Below are 16133 nucleotides of genomic sequence, written 5' to 3'. Positions count from 1 at the left end.
GCCAAGGTCACAGAAGGTTTCAGATTCCTCTCTTGGTAGATATGTGCCTCAAGTTTGGCCTTTTTTATGCCTTATAAATGTAATGTTGGCCGGGCACAGTGGCTCAAGCCTGTACTTTGAGAGGCCGTGGTGGGTGGATTGCTTGAGGTCAGGAGTTCAAGACCAGTCTGGCCATCATGGCGAAACTCTATCTCAACTAAAAATACAAAAATTAGCCAGGTGTGGTGGCATGCACCTATAATCCCAGTTACCTGGGAGGCTGAGGCAGGAGAATCACTTGAACCCGAGAGTCCAAGGTTGCAGTGAGTTGAGATCGCACCATTGCCTTCCAGCCTGGGCAACAGAGCAAGACTTTGTCTCAAAAAAAAAAAAAAAAAAAAAAAAAAAAAGTACAGTTAATCTAGGTAGGTTAATCCAGGTTTTATAGGATATAAAACTAAAGTTTCCCTTGGACATTTTAAAGGCAGATGATAATAATAGTAATAATAATAACACACAACTACCATTTATTTACTGCCTCTTTTCTGTGTTGAGACATTTGGCTCATTTAATACTTACTATAGTTGTAAAGATGGGACTGGGAGAAATTATTTTGCCCACAGGCCCCTAGACTTTGAAGGAAAGAGTTGAGGACAGCTCTGCAGACACCTGGGGGTGGACATTGGGCTGGGGGTCTGGGTCCCTTTGTGTGTCTGTTCCCATGAGAAGCCATTGGAATAGGTTTCCAGGGAAGTGCAGAAACCCCCTAGCATCTGGAGTGGGTGGGCATCCAGGTAAGACAGTGGCAGCTGGACATTTCCTAAAGCCCCAGGAATAATGCTCTGGCCCTGGGCTAAACACAGAGAGGAAAATTGAGGTGGTAAACCTGAAGGGTTCAGGAGCCACCCGAGAGCTACCTGACTCCAGGTGGCTCAGAGAAGCTGTTACAGCAGCAGGGACCCCTTGGCCTGTATCTTAGGTCTCTGCCCTCCCTCTCTTCCCCACCAGCTCCTTCAGGCTCAAGAAAGGGAGCAAGTGAGCAGCCTTCTGGTGAGCTAACACTGCAGACTTGACCGAAACCTGGGGAGGGAGCTGCTGCGCCTGTGGGTCTGGAAGGATCCCCCAGCCTTCTCGTTGTGCTTCAGCCTTCCACAGCCTCGTTGAATTGGAATAGGATGTCAAAAGCCCATATCCCATTACCACTCCTCTGAAGTAGCTAATCCCTCACTTAAAGCACATGCCAACCACATTGTCAAGGAAAGGTTTGCCTCAGTCCTCTTGGAAGTGCAGCTGCCTGGCTGACTTCTGTTTTCTTGAAACCAGAACCTGATGCTTAAATTGTCTGGGGAATCTCATATGGGCAGACACATGGAGAGAGGACAGTGTTTTTCATGTAGTTCTTCATTCAACAGATGAGTCTCCAAAATACCTGGTGCCGCCCAGCGAACAATCTGACAACATCAGATCCACCCTTTGTCTAGCAGGGAAGGCAGGCCAGGCTGGAACAGGGGATTGTAGGGTACTCTATGGCATTAAAGAGTTAGCATAACTTCTAAAGGGCCCAAACTCACTTAGGAGTTGGTGATGCAAGGGGAGAGGTTGACTGATCATTCCTTAGATGTCGTATATACTTTTCTGCTAGGCCCTGTCAGTGGGGTGATTTACAGTGTATCAGCCATACTCGGACTCTTTTGAGTGTGAAAGGGAACATTCTTCGTAATTGCTTTGGGTCAATTATCATAAACCAGGACTATGTCAGGCCAACCAGAATATATGGTCATCCAACCTAGGAGTGTCCAAAACTTTTAACACTGCCCAGGACAATTTAGCTTCTCTAAACCTTAAGTTCTTCATCTGTAAAACAGGACTAACAGTGGAGTTTGGTGAGAAAGTGCAGTTGTTGCTATTGTGTTGGTTAAACTTTACTCCCCTCAAAATATGTGGAATCAGCAGGATCGGTACCCTAGTAGCTATAAATGAATTGAAGGATATGCTTTGTCTCGTAATTTTCTTGGCTTATGAAATTTCTTTTTTGGCTGTACCAATGTGAATACTTAACTCCAGTCTATCTTTGCAGGCCATTATTTCAGGGGAAAAAGCCTTTGTGATTTAGAAATGATTCTTGTGTGAGGGCTGCCTTTAAGTAACAATGGGTTGAAAGAAAGAGCTTGTTGCTTCACCATCCCGTTGCTCTGGGGGAATAACTTTGAATATTAGATCAGAGTCTCATCTGCATCTAATTAGACATGCCTACCACTCATCCCAGAATATCAACTCTGTCCTCATTGTGAAATGAAGCAGATTATTTGAAATCCAACTTTGAATTGATTTTTTACTGAACAGAAGATCATTTTGCTTCTAACCAAAATGTTGAGTTGAACTTGACAACATCATGGTCATTTTGCTTCTTTAGTGTATTTGGTGTTGGGGGAAACTAACTCTGCTGCTCCTCTACTCAAGTGGAATTTGTGTCTACCAAATGGGAGCTGGAGCAGCCGTTTCACAGCTCCGGAGCCCCCTTTCTGGATCAGGGGGAGATGCCCTAGAATAGCATGTGATTTCTGCATGCGTCTGCCTGTAGGAGACAGAACTAGACACCAGCAAAACAAACCTGGCTGAGGCTGGTTGTTCGTGTGGCCCAGGTTAACTGGATGATTAATCTCCATTTGATAAACGGGATCAGCCCCGAGCCGGAGCACGAGAGCACAGTGGAGCATCCTGTAGACTGGGGTGGACAGGAACTGTAAGACACTGCATACTTCGGAGAGCAGACAGTCTCCTCCGAGCCAGACACACGTGGATTTGAATCCTGTCTCTTTCACCTGCTAGCTGTGTGAATATGAGTGATGTGTTCACCTCACTGAGCCTTGGTTTCCTCATCTGTGAAACGGAGCTTCAATAGAACACCCCCGTTGTGGTCGCTACCAGGATTCAATGAGATAGGGTATGTAAGGCCCTCCACACAGGGTCTGGTTCACAGTAGGTAATAATTACACTTGTCCTTGTCGCCCTCCTCATGCAGCCTCAGGGAACTTGGAGAGCCCTTGGCTGAGACACCCGGACTCTCGGCTGCCCTCTGGTGGTGAGGCTCAGCGCGGACTTGCGTGGAGGAAGCTGGGAAATGTTAAGCAAGAAAATAGCTTAGGGTTTTAGTGCTTTCTTGAAGACCTCCAAGAATATCCATGTAACTTTTCAAAAACAGAAGGAGAAGAAAACACCCCAGGGGCTCTAAAAGCAGCATGGTGTCTTCCTTGTGTGGGAGGTTGAGCAGGAAAGGTCCTGTGGGCTTCTTTGCCTTTGAGGTTCCGGAGGCCCCCGTCACGGTGTCCTTGCAGGACAGGCAGGAGAGAAGGGAGCTGGGCGAGAGGGGAGTGGGGACTGAGGCTGGGGCTGAGCTCTGTGGACATGCATCTGGGGCATGGCTGATGCTCCCGGGCCTCCTCTAAATCCCCCAGTGTTCTCTACTTCTCTGCCCGTGGTGCTCTGCTGCAGTTGGTCCATCTCATTGCATATGAGCATGGCGGCGACGGGCCATGTGTGAGCCAGGATGGAATCAGCACCTTTTTTTTTTCTTGCCTGATAATGGCTTGCAATCTGCCATGAGCCTTCCCAGGACTGACAGAGGTCTTGATCAGCGGTCTCCTCCTCTGAGCCTGGGTGAGGCACCCGCCCCTTTGGGGCTGCCCCTGAGCCTGCCGTGAGTCCGTCTGGCAGTCAGACCAACAGCAATTTCAGGCAGCTTCTTTGCCTTCCTGTAGACTGAGTTTCTGGAGGGGCCATCTCCAGCATCCAGCGCAGAGCAGATGTTTAATCATGCAACAGTAGCTGGGTGAATGAAAGGTTGAACTCTGTCCTTGAGGGTAAAGGAGCACAGCCAGTCATACCTGTTCCCCATGGTGCCCAGCACAGAGTTCTGCACATAGCAGTAGCTCAGGAATGCGTGAAGAAAGCGTGTTCTTGGGTATCTCCCTATGATCCTAGTATTAATTCAACTGTGTTTGAGTACCTCGTAAGTGCTATCATAGATTCTGGGAGGTTTTTACAAAGCAGCATGTGACACAGCTCCTGGTTTCTAAGAAGGGCTTCTTCTTAGATGTTCAGGTTAAAATAAAACTGTTAAACTGTAGTGCAAATTATGTAATAATTCAGGACCAAAATGAGTCACCCATATGGGTATTAGAGTTGATCCTGGAGGCAGGGTTGGGCCCCATGGGCTTGAGACATGTGAGTTGCACAGAGCACCTCTGGTAAGGGCCCCATGCTTGGTTTAATGCCGTCCTGTTGCCATCTAGAAATTCTTAATTTTTGAATAGGGGGCTTGCATCTTTTTTTTTTCTTTCACCTAGCCTTGCAAATTATGTAGTCAGTCCAGGGTGACCAGGAGAAGCTCTGAGTGGAGATCTGAGAGCGGTCAGGTGAGATGGAGGAGTTGAGTTGCAGGACTGGGCTGGAGCTCTCTGAGAACATGGCCATGCTGGTGTCAGCCCACTGCAGCACCAGGGCCTGCTCAGGACGAGCCTGTGGGAAGTCAGGGGCAATGGCATTTGGATCCAAAACAAGCCTAACTGTGAGGAAGCAGTGGCTCCAGAGGAGGTGGGGCCTGTATGTGGGCCAGGTCTGCCCTGTGTGCAGAGGAGAAGCTCACTCTTACCAAGGGAAGCCCATGAGAGCCACCAGTGCAGAGCCCACCCTGAAAGGCCACCTGGCCTCGCTTTGCTGCACTAGGATTACTCTCTCTCCTGGAAGCTGGCAGGTGGATACCTCATAGGGACACTGGGAGGCCCAGAGGAGAAGAGGTACAGGAAACAGGTCTGTAACCCCGGGAAAGAAGATTCTTCTCTGGAGCCTCGCACAGTTCCAGGCGCCTGTGGGTCCTCATTTGGTGTTTGGTGAGGTGTTTGGGCTCAGAATCTATTCTTAGTGGTCAGGCTAATCCCTGTCTGCTGGAGGAAAGGGCCCAAGCTCTCCCTGGAAGCATAGCCCAGCCTCTGTTCTCCCGGGACCCCATCTCTGTAGGGAATGGAGACATTTACACGCAGACTCTCCACCCTTTCTGCGCTTTGACCAGCTGAGGCTTGACTTCCGGGGCTTCCTCTGCTCTCCTAAGCGAAGTGCTTCACTTGTCTGGGCACCGGCCACATAGCGCATTGTGGGAGTGCAGATAGAGCATGTGGGGCCAGTGCTTGAGTGACTGCCTGGATCAGTGGCTGGACCGGTGTGAGGTGACACTGTTACTGTTATTAGTGATCCAATCCGTGGCTTGGGACATCAGAGAAGGGAGGGACCATCCGGGCCCGCAGAGTTAGAGGAGGGTGGCCTAGCACTAGAGCCACAGGCAGGACAAGGAGAGCCCCAGCAAGGACAGGGAGTGTGTATGGCTTGTTTACAAGCGGCACCCCATGGCCCGTACTGTCTTGGAGCGGCTTTTGCTCTTGGCAGCCGGGGCTCTTCAGCCAGCTTTGTACACTCCCCTTCCCTCCTGAGGCTCCACTGGTGCTGCTCTGAGGCCGGGTAGGGTTCGGGACTCCCAGAAAGAGGCCTGGCCTCCGCTCTGCCCTGCCCTGGTATGCACTGTCTTCTGGGGCTCTCGCACTCTGTTCTGTCCGTTGGTCTCGGGGTTTCCCTGTCCAGTCTACCTTCTTTCTCTGTAACGAAGGGAAAGGCAGAGCTGCCCCAGGGCATTCATGGTCTCCAGCTCACTGTGGCCTCAGCCTGCCCCTCCTCCACCCCTCAGCAGAAAGGCTGCCAGACCCAGCCATTGGAGGGTGTGATGAGTAGTAGCTTTGTGGCTTTGGGCAACTTTCTCAACCTCTCTGATCTTCAGCTTCCTCAGGAATACATGTGGTGTAATTTGGAGCCGCCAGGAGGAAATAAGATGGTGATAAAAGCGTTTGTGGTAGCATCTTGCCAGGGACATGCTGGGACAGGGTACTTGCTGGGTGTCCTTGTAAGTGTGTGCAGAACCAGCGTGTCAGGGAGATGTCCGGGAAGGTGAAGGGGACATGGGGGACTGGCTCCCAGTGGCTAGTGTAGCGGACAGGGTGGAGGCCAGTCCCCATGAGCAGTCCTTCTGGGTGTGGAGAACTCAGTGAGGGCAGAGAGGCCTGTTTCGGGGCCTGGCTGACTTTAGGATACAGTGAGATGCAGCGCTGTGGGTAGCTGGTACAAAGTGCAAAGTAGCTGGCCTGGTGTTGTGCTTATTCAAACAGCTTCTGGCTGGGCATGGTGGCTCATGCCTGTAATCCCAGCACTTTGGGAGACTGAGGTGGAAGGAGGATTCTTGAGTCCAGGAGTTTCAGACTGGCCTGGGCAACATAGGGAGAGCCCGTCTTGCCAGGCATGGTGGTATGTGCCTGTAGTCCCAGCTACTTGGGAGGCTGAGGCAGGAGGATCCCTTGAGGTCAGGAGTTCGAGGCTGCAGTGAACCATGATTGTGCCACTGCACTCCAGCCTGGGTGACAGAGCGAGACCCTGTCTCAGGAAAAAAAAAAAAAAAAAAAAAAAAGGGCTTCCATTACCACATGCTCACCACACCCTGGTGTCCTGCTAAGTGCTTTACAGGGGCTTACCTCATGCAGTCCCTAGAAGCACCATGAGGTGTGCCCTACGGTCCACCTGTCCACCTGGCAGGAGCAGGAACAGCTCCAGTATCTCCCAGGTGTGGCTCCCAGATGCCCAGCTCCGGAGTCCCACAGCCTCCCAGGTGGGCATTTCCCACCTCCTCGAGTCCCCCTGGCGTCTTGGGGCCCTGGACCCCAGGGCATCTTGACTGGCCCCATCTACTATCTTCTCTAAATGGTGTGATCACCTCACTGAGCCTTGGTTTTCTCATCTGTAAAATGGAGCTTCAGTAGGACCACCCCCGTTGTGGTCATTACCAGAATTCAAAGAGATAGGGCATGTAAGGCTCTCCGCACAGGGTCTGGCTCACAGGAGGCAATAATTACACCAGTCCTCCATTGTCACCGTCCTCAGGCAGCCCCAGGGAACTGGCAGAGCCCTTGGCTGAGGCATCCAGGCTCTTTGCTGCCCTCTGGTGCTGAGGCTCAGTGTGGTCTTGCGTGGAGGAGGCTGGAATCATGACCCTCTAGTTCCCTGTGCTCCAACCTACCCACTCTGATAAACCTGCTGCAGGGGTAGGAATCGTCGGGGAAGGAGCCTTAGCCTCAAGGCCTGGCTTCTTGGCTTCCCAACTGTAATGACAGCTCCACACATTCCACAGAGGTGATGGTGTTGACAGGTATTTGGGAAATACCAGTTTTCTTTCCCAGCATATTTGTCCTTATTTTTTCAGGACATGGTAAACATTTTATTGTCATCCTAGCTTAAACAGAAAAAAGGCAGCAGTCTAGAATTTTGGTACATTTCAAATATATTTTATTACTTTCCATCTTAGAAAGAATATGAAACCTGCATGCAATGCTAATGGTTTCTGACATGTACGTAGCATATAACACAGCAGTACAATGCGGCGTATACTGGGGGGCAGTGTGTGGAGGGGGCGTTCTTAAGGGTATATGTACAGAGGAAAGGGCACATGGTCATCTTAGCTTTTGAAAGAGGACTGCACTGTTTAACATTGAAGAATTACATGGGGAATCACAAATATATTGCTTTAGTACTGCATGTTCCGTTGTGGTGAGGGAGAGAAACATGCTTTGAAGGTTTTCCCTTGTCAACAGAATGTGAGTCTGTAGCTGTGTATTGTGCATGTATTCATATATTTTTAAGTTTTCTCCTAAGGTTTTTGCTGACAGTGTTGGGAACCTCACATGCTTCTGAAGCATTAAATATTGAACCTGTGAACCTTTCAGAAAGTCTCAGGTTGGGAAAGACCCCACATCTTCTTTAAGGATCATTTGTCTCGCCATCACAGGATCTTGGAAATGTTTCCTAGGGTGTGTAAAAATTAACTAGGGGGGAATGAAGCACATTTTTCTGGCAACCAAACTTGAGTTCCTCAAAGAACAGATGCAGAGAGACCTGCTCCTGCTTGCCCGGCTACAGGGGCCACTGCAGAGTCACACTGAGGCTGTGACCGGCCATAAGCCCAGGAGAGCCCGTGGCAGCTGTGCCGAGGCGCCAGGACCTCTGAGCGGAAGCTTCCCAAGCTAGGAATGGAGCAACACTGCAATGAAATGTGTCCACCAAGCTCATTGTTCCTCCCGGGCGCTTATAAAGCTCAGATGTATAGTGACATATGGACAAATACAAAAAAGCATTTCTTAAAAAGGAAAGGCATGAGTTTTCCCCTTTTCGATAAAAAGCAGCCTGTGATGAAGTCTGGAGCACAAGAGAGATGGGTCTCACATCTGGAAGCCTTTCGCACGCAGCTATAAAATGTAAAAACTGACCGTTGGTAAAAAGTGCTTTATAACAATATATAACTTGTGTCTTATGCCTGGGAGAAAGAAAGGCTTTTTTTTTTTTTTTTTTTTTTTTTTTTTAAATCTGCAAAGTCCTTTGCACAAGTCTCCCAACTGGTCTGGAGTTTTCCCATCAGAGATTTTTCACCCTATTCTTCGTAGACCCTAGGGAGAAAAAACACATGTGTAAGTGGCTCAGGACATGAGGCAGGCAGTTCACAAGCTGCTGGCTAAGTGGCTTCATTTGCATCTGGTCTGCAGGGACTGCCCCTGTCTTAGGACTACAGGAACCCCCAGGGAGAAGTGGGAGGGACCCTTCTGAGGATGTGGTCCCAGGGACCATGAAAACTCACATCAGTGTGGCTTTGTCCTTTCTAACCGTCTGCAATCTCACCTCTGCAATCTCATTTTGTCCTCAGAGGCCTATGGAGCAAACCAGCTTTGCATATGAGGAAACTGAGGCACCACAGACTTAAGATTTGCCCAGTGGCCACTGACTGTTAGTGGCAGGAATGCAGTCTCTCTCTAGCATGGTGGGCTGCTCCCGCACCTCCTTGTTTCTTTCCGCGTCTGTACTCGGCCTCTCTATTTAGAGAAAATAGCAAGGGTGGGAGGCATTCTCTACCTTGACTTAGGCTTATATATTTCTTTGTATTTTGCCCAAAGAATGCATGTATTCCAGAAGAATGTTAGCTCTAGAAGCTGCTTCCTAGAGATAGAAGAGGTGGTTGGTGGGGTGGGGAAGTGGTGCAGGAGGCCTGTGCCCCTCAGTCCCTGCTCCTGGCTGCATTGCCTCATCTCTACTGGTTTCCAACCCCTCCTTCCCCTCACCTCTCAAGCTGTCCCCAGTTAGATATTTTGCTTTCTTCTAGTTCTGCCCCATGGCTGCCCTGGGGCCGTACTTTACACTCAGCCTATCACTTCTCTGTCTTGTTCTTGATTTCTGAGTAAGACCACCGAATTACGCATTGAAATAAAGTGCCTGACTCGGCGCTTCCTGTGGTGGCCGGAAGCTCCCTGAAAGCTCTGGTCTCTGAAGTGCACAGAGCTCCTCTGTGTGGCACCCATGGGCCTGAGCCCACCGTATAACCTTCTCCTTTCTCTAACCTAGCTTTGGCATTCTCTCTCTCTTTCTCTGTACAAAGAGGACTTCAAACACTTCCTTTATTACTGTTCTACATTCATTAAGATATTTTCAACTTTTTTCAGGGGAGGGAGGTGGGGAGGGCAGGGACCTTAACACTCCAAGAAAGAGGGGTGAACTAATTTTATAGCAAAGTGAGAGTAGGCCTGGTAGCTGAGAGGCTCTTGTTGCTATTATTGGAATTTTCAGGGAAAAAAAAAAAAAAAGCAGGGCCATGTTTAGACCTGTGGGTGCCTGCTTTTCCAGGTTGCAGCTCAGGTAGAGGGGAGGAGCAAGGTGAGTTAAAGGTTTGAGTATCCCCCAGCAGTCAGATCAAGATGTCCTTAGCCTCTTCCATAACCTGCCCATGGGATTAGCCTTCTGCCAGTTTTGATGACACAGGGCCTGGAGGGTGACAGAGAGTGGACTGGGCAGTTCTGGCCTTTGCCACATGAGCTGCCTGGCTTGACCAGAAAGAGGGCTTCATTTCCATCAGATTTATAGAAAATAATTTCTCGCTCTCATCACTTTCTATTTCAAGCAACTGCAGATGAGGCGGTTTTGGAGGCAGCAAAAAAGGCTCAGATACAGGGGTCGAGCCTGAGTGTCAGCTCTTGGAGAGCTGGTCACAGGGCTGAGCTTGGTGTGGCATGGCTGGGCCGGGTGATGGGAGGGCAATGCAGGCACCCACTGTGGCTGCCCCTTCCACCCTGTGAGGGCAGCTCGTGGAATAGCACCAGGAGGCCTGGTTTGCTATCCTGGCTTTGCCCTGTGCTCCCGGGCAAGTCACCCCTCTCTCCCATTTAGCCTTGATTTCCCCCTCTGCAGCAGAGGGTGCTGACACTAGCTCCTGGGAAAGTCACCTGCATGGTGTATGCGTGCATGCGTGCGTGTGTGTGTGTGTGCGCTTCCTGATCATACTATGCAGGCAAAGGTAGAAATAAACTCTGCGTATTTGAGGAGTGAGGCAGGACAGGCTACCTTCACGTGGTACAGGGGAGCTAGGAACTGGATTCCTCCTCCAAGGACAGACATAAGACCCCAAGAGACCAGAGCTGGGAAGTCACCTTCTGATTATGAGGAAACAGTGCCCAGTAAGTACAGGGCTGGTTCAGGGTGCTGGTGCTTTTAACATTGCTGCCTGCCTTGGTTAACAGTGGCTCTGATTTTAAAGAGCCAAACCCGTGGTGCCTTCCAGCACCTGCAAAGGAAGGAGTTTATCAGGTTTCTGGGCAGCAGAGAGAGTAAGGCACCTTGGAGAAGAAAACATGTTTCTGGCAAAGATCATCCTCAGCACCTCATGGTTTTATAGCACAGTTTTTTAGCCAACATACACTGTCACCTAATTGGTCACATTTCACCCCACTGAATACTCAGAGCTCCCCTGGCAGCTATGCCAGTGCTCACCTTGCCATTTAACAACTTATGTAACTTAAATAAAAAGAGAAATTAAGATTATAATGTAAATATTAGAGTGAGGCAGACTTTAGTTTACAAAATGACAAACCCTGCCATGCTTGCAAATGGACAAGAGATGCATAGCTAGCTTTGTTAAGTGGTGAGTTCCTCGTCCCTGGGGGTATGTAGGCAATGCCTGAGTATCTGTTTGCTGTGGATGTTGTGGTGTGTGTTCACATATTAGATGGGGCTAGATGACCTGGTGGCGGGGGGTCCCTTCCCATCCTGAGAGCCACAGCTGGGTCTGGCGGGAAGGAAGGTGAGCAGAGGCAGCGCGTACCTGCGCTTCTCGTTCCAGGCGTTGTACCACTTGATGAAGCGTTTGGTGCTCTGCAGCTTGGGGTGCAGGCAGTGCTCCTGACCTCGGTACCTGGACACGCTCTTGGTGGTGATGCTGAAATGGAGCAGGATGAGGTGGAGGGTTGAGGAGGCTGAATAGCATGTTGCCTCTCCTGTGGCCTGTGAGTGGCCCTGGGCTAAGTCGGGGTCCTGAGAGACTGCGGCTTCCTGCCTCCTCTCAAGGGAGCCTACTTATGTGCTCACTCCCAGGCTGGCTCTTTGGAAGGTTCTGGTTGTCCCCTTATTCTCTGACTCCATATTAGGGCCTAACCCTCCCTCACTTTTCCCCTGGGAGTCCTGAGAGTCTCGGATGGTCTCTCCCACCCCCAACCTCATGCAGTGTGTTGTCTCCAGGGCCCGGGCCTCTTTTGGGGAGCAAAGGTCAGAGGACTCTTCCAGCCCCTCTGAGCCTGGGATCAGGAGGTGGAGAAAGCTAATGCCAGCAAGGTGCACATGCCAACACCTCTGTCCTTGGATTTGAGGAGCTCATGGTAAGGCTCAGACATGCCCCGCAGACACTCTGGTTTCTGTCTCCTCAACCCCAGTTCCCTCTGACCCACCATAGATTGTCCCAGCGCTGGGCATCTCCTGATCCTGAGGCAAAGTCTTGTTGGCCTTGTGTGAGGTGCCAGGTATCTCACCCCTAAGCAGAAGAGTAAGACCTCTCTTCTGCACAGCCTGAAGATCTCAGGCCTCTATCAGCCAATGTCCCAACACCCAGCGGAAGCCTAGCCATGTGGTAGAGAAGCAGGTGTTGTGCAGACGGTAGGGGCCTGGGGCTGAATCTCAAGTTTGGTTGTGGGACCTTGGGTAACCTCTCTGAATCCAGTTTGGCCATCTGTAAAACGGGCACAATAATAGGACTATCTCACAGGGTTATTGGGATGATTAAAAGATACAGTCTTTACAAAGTGCCCAGAACCTGGTAGATGCACAATTAATAGTTACTGTTAGTAGTCATTGGTCATGGAAGATGAAGTGGCCAAGAGGAGAGAGCAGCCTTGCTGTGGGGGCTCCAGCCTGGAGGGCGAGGCAAGCCTGCTGCTCAGAACTTCTGAGCCTCTCTAAGCCGGGGCTGGGCCACAGGCATGACAGGAGTTGGGGGGAATAAGGGACCACCTAGGGTATTTGGAAAAGTGCAAGGCGAGAGGTGAGGATGCCACTTCTTGAGGAGTCACAGCCATGCAAGCTATGATGGTAGACTGGGATTCTGGAATGGGCTTGGAGGGCAAAGAAGGGAGACTGGAAGTGAGAGTGGAAAGAGTGGGAAGAGAGGGACAGAGGTCAGCTAGTTCCCCACTGTTACCAAATGGAAAATGTCAGGGCTTATATGGGCTAAGTTCTGGAAGGGATAGGATTCCCATGACTTCAGTCTCCCAATTGATGGGGAAAGAAAATTGGATCTTGCCACAGAATGGGGGCATAATGTTCCTGGGCAACCTGTTTTCTTCCCTTCTCCGTGCTCTGGGTTTCTGGGGTCCCCACTAGGGCCTAAGCTCCTTGGGGCAGGGGCGGGTCTTCCTGCTGATGCCAGGTGATGGTGCCTGCTTTGACTGGACTCCTCTGTGACCCGGGTCATTCCTCTAGCCTTGAGCAAGGGCCAGGCTTCAGAGTGAACTCTAGTTGTCTCTCTCCCCCACTGTGCCCAGTCACCCTGCAGGAATTTAGCAAATGCTTTTCTCTTTCTGCCTACAAGGCTGCTTTTGCATTCTGAAGGAAAGGACGTGGCAATGCCTGATAAAAACCCTGTCTCAGTTAGGTCAGCGTGCAGGCTGTGCATCCCAAATCCTGAAGGTCAGGGAGAGCAGGAAGGGACACTCAGCCCTCTCACTACAGTGCTCAAATGCCACATCATAATACTGGGATTATGAAAATCGGTTGTGGAGTGCAGACATGGGGATTTGTGACTCCAGCAACTATCAGAAATTCTGAGTCCTGTGACCCTCTCCTCCACAGTTCTGGGGGTGGGGTGGGGAGGCTGTGTAGGGGTTTTGGTGAGAGCTCCATGGACCTATGACACAAATGGCTCTTTCTAGAATTCAGACTCTCCTGGATTCTTCTGGGTGCAAAGACTCCCACTTGCAAAGTGGACCTTTCCCCCCTGCCCCTGCCCTGCCCCCACCCCCAGCCTCAGCAGCGATTTCTGGGTGACTCAGGGTGAGCTGGAAAATTTGCTTTTGTTCAGCCTTTGTGGCTGAAAACCTGCTTTGCAAAAGTGCTGGCCCCTCATCTGATTTGGAGAGTTTTAGGATCGTGGAGAGGGAGAGGAGCCCCCAGCCCTCAGGGATGAGGTGAGAGGCTGGGGGCAGGGGGGTGGAGGTTTAGTAGAGGGCGATTGGATTGTGTGCTGATCTCCTGAGGCCCCTGCAAGTTTCCACAAGGCTCCATAAAGCCTTTCCCGCACTTGCCTAGCTATAGTTTTCCTCTATATGTGCAAAAGTTTAGCCAGGAAAAGGGCAAGCGTATTTACTGAGGGCTCTGTTCTTTTTAGGTATCACTGCATCCTTTACTCTGCTTTCTTCCCCTGGAAGGTCTCAGAAACTTGCTTGGTATACAGAGTGGTTTTCAGCTCTTAGACGAGTGAGATTTAACTTGGAACTCCCCCTGTCATTCTTAGCTTGCAAACTGGAACCATTGAGGAGCTTGGAGCTCCTTTCCCAGCTCATTTGACACTTGGCCCCCACCCAAAAGGATTTTTGGGTGTTTTCTTTGAATTTGGTCTGCAAGGCAAGGGGTAGGGACAAGGGTGTTAATTTAGGTGCCTGTGAAGGAAGGCAGTGGGGTCAGCTCAGGTCCAGTGGATTTCTGAATTCCCCTAAGTTCAGCCTGCTTGTGTAGCCCCTAGGCGGGGGATGTGGGGTGCTGGGTGGGGGTGTGCCCTGCTTTCACAGACACTGTGGAAGGCTTTTGGGCCAGTGGGGGCCAGCCGGTGGAAGGCACTTGCCCAGACTGAGAATAAAGTGCGTCCTGTTTCTGGGGGAGGGGAAGAGGGGCCAATGGTCTGTGGCAAATATTTGGTAGCTGCTTTGCCAAGGGCTCCCTTCCTGGCCAAGAGCGTATTGATGAGGAAGCAGAGGTGCTGGCCTCAAGTGGTTAATTGGGAAGGCGGAGGAGCAAGAAACTAAGTGTTCTCTCACTCTGCCCCAGTTTTTCCAACATTCCCCACATCCCCACCAAGCAGGGCTCCAGCCATGTGGCACATTAACCCCAGGAGAGCACTCGGTATCTCGACCCACAGGGAGTACAGCCGGTGAGGGAAGCGCGTGGAGCGTTCTCAAAATGACATCTCTAGGAGCCAAAAACTTGCGGTCCACTGGCCTCTGACTGGAACAAGGCTCTGAAGGAGAGTCAGGATTTAAGATAGTGTTTGCATTAATCCTCTGTCCAGTGACAGGAAGGCAGCACGCCTCACAGTTTGGGTGTGGGTGTGCTTTAAGTGATTTCAATCTAGGTTTTCTGAGTTGGCACAAGGGATCCCTTTAACCCTTGATGGCCCTAGCAGAGTGGGTGGCCCATGGTACAAATAGGGAGACTACTCATTTGAATCCTAGCAAGGCTGAACTTGGGAGGCTCTGTTCCGGAGCGGGACAGTGACCCCCTTTCCCGGAGCGGGACAGTGACCCCCTTTCCCGACTGTCTTCTAGAGTGTCTCGCCAGCGTCCTAAGGACTTGCTGGGCAATTACGAAGCCTTTTCCAGGGCTTTGACAAAGTCAGAGAGAAATGTTTGTTAGCCAGACCCAGGCCCAGGCTGTGCCCTGGCATCGGGTTGACAGCAGTGCACACCCCCTCAAGGTGAGGAGCGAGAACTCACATAACCATCTTCTCCTCGCAGTGCGGGTACTTTGGCTTCATTTCCAGCTTCTTCACGTCGCTGTAGCGAATCTTGGGTCCCTTCCGGGAGCACTTGCATTTGGACCCTGCGAGCGAGCGCGGGGCAACTGCTTAGTTGCGAGGGAGTCTCCTACCCCTCGACCACCTTGGTGCCCACCCAGACCACCCCCCGCGGGATCCTAGGATGCCTAGAAATTGGCGCTTGTGTTCCCCAGGACAGGAAGAGACGAGACGGCGACAAGGGGAGCTCCCCGCACTCACCGTCCACGCGCGCGGTATACAGCGCCAGCAGCAGCAGGAGTAGCGCGGCCGCCAGGAGCCTCATGCTGACCGGAGGGGCGCGGCGCGGGAGCAGGGACATGGGGAGGGCGCTGGCCCGTCGGAGCGGCGGCCGGGAGACGCCACCCGGCTCTGCTCGGCTTTCTCTGCCCGGGGCGCGCCTTCCGGCTCGGCTGGCTCCGGCTGCGCCGTCGGTGGATGCCCACGGCTCTGTCGCGGTGCGCTGCGCTCTGCGCTTGTCTCTGCGCTCTCTCCACAGCCTCCCTCCGCCCGCCCTGGCCTCTTTTAAATCTGCTCCTGCCCTCGCAGCGAGTGAGCTCATTAATATGCAGAACCACTTGGTGACTCACTGAGATTTCTCAATGTGGTGAGGGGAGGAGACCTTCCCAGCCCGCCCGTCGCCCGCCCCGGGAAAGAACCCGCTATCGCAGCAGCGCACACCCGGAGCCACGCGCGCACACGCACACGCACATCCGCTAACCTCTCGCTCACACAACACGTATCCTTCGCACACTTGCACACCCAGACCACTGCGCGCACACGTTTCTAGCGTCCCGCTCTGCCTTTGGGGAGCCCAGACTGCTGAAGGGCAGTACTTTTCTGAATCGCGTAGTTCCCTCTCTGGCCAGGCAGGCCAACTTTTCTGAGCTGCCGGGAGACCCAGGCCCAGGGCCCAGATCCTCAAAGACCCAAAAGGGTTTTGGAGCAGGTGCCAAGCGTGAGTGCCTGCAGGCCTGACCCCCCAGGGCCCCTGCCA

General features: G+C 51.7%; 1 protein-coding gene across 1 annotated transcript; it reads right to left on the bottom strand.

The window, feature by feature from the left end:
* Positions 1–7333: 7333 nt before the first annotated feature.
* Positions 7334–15649, bottom strand: LOC105467119 (C-X-C motif chemokine ligand 14). The gene is made up of 4 exons (XM_011716521.3): positions 15359–15649; positions 15078–15183; positions 11207–11320; positions 7334–8510 (listed from the first exon to the last, which is right to left on the bottom strand). The coding sequence occupies exons 1-4, from the start codon at positions 15456–15458 to the stop codon at positions 8495–8497; spliced, it is 336 nt and encodes a 111-aa protein (XP_011714823.1). The 5' UTR covers positions 15459–15649; the 3' UTR covers positions 7334–8494.
* Positions 15650–16133: the final 484 nt, after the last annotated feature.

The sequence above is a fragment of the Macaca nemestrina genome, chromosome 6, assembly GCF_043159975.1.
Source record: "Macaca nemestrina isolate mMacNem1 chromosome 6, mMacNem.hap1, whole genome shotgun sequence".
Taxonomy (NCBI): domain Eukaryota; kingdom Metazoa; phylum Chordata; class Mammalia; order Primates; family Cercopithecidae; genus Macaca; species Macaca nemestrina.
This window is presented reverse-complemented; position numbering and strand designations above follow the sequence as displayed.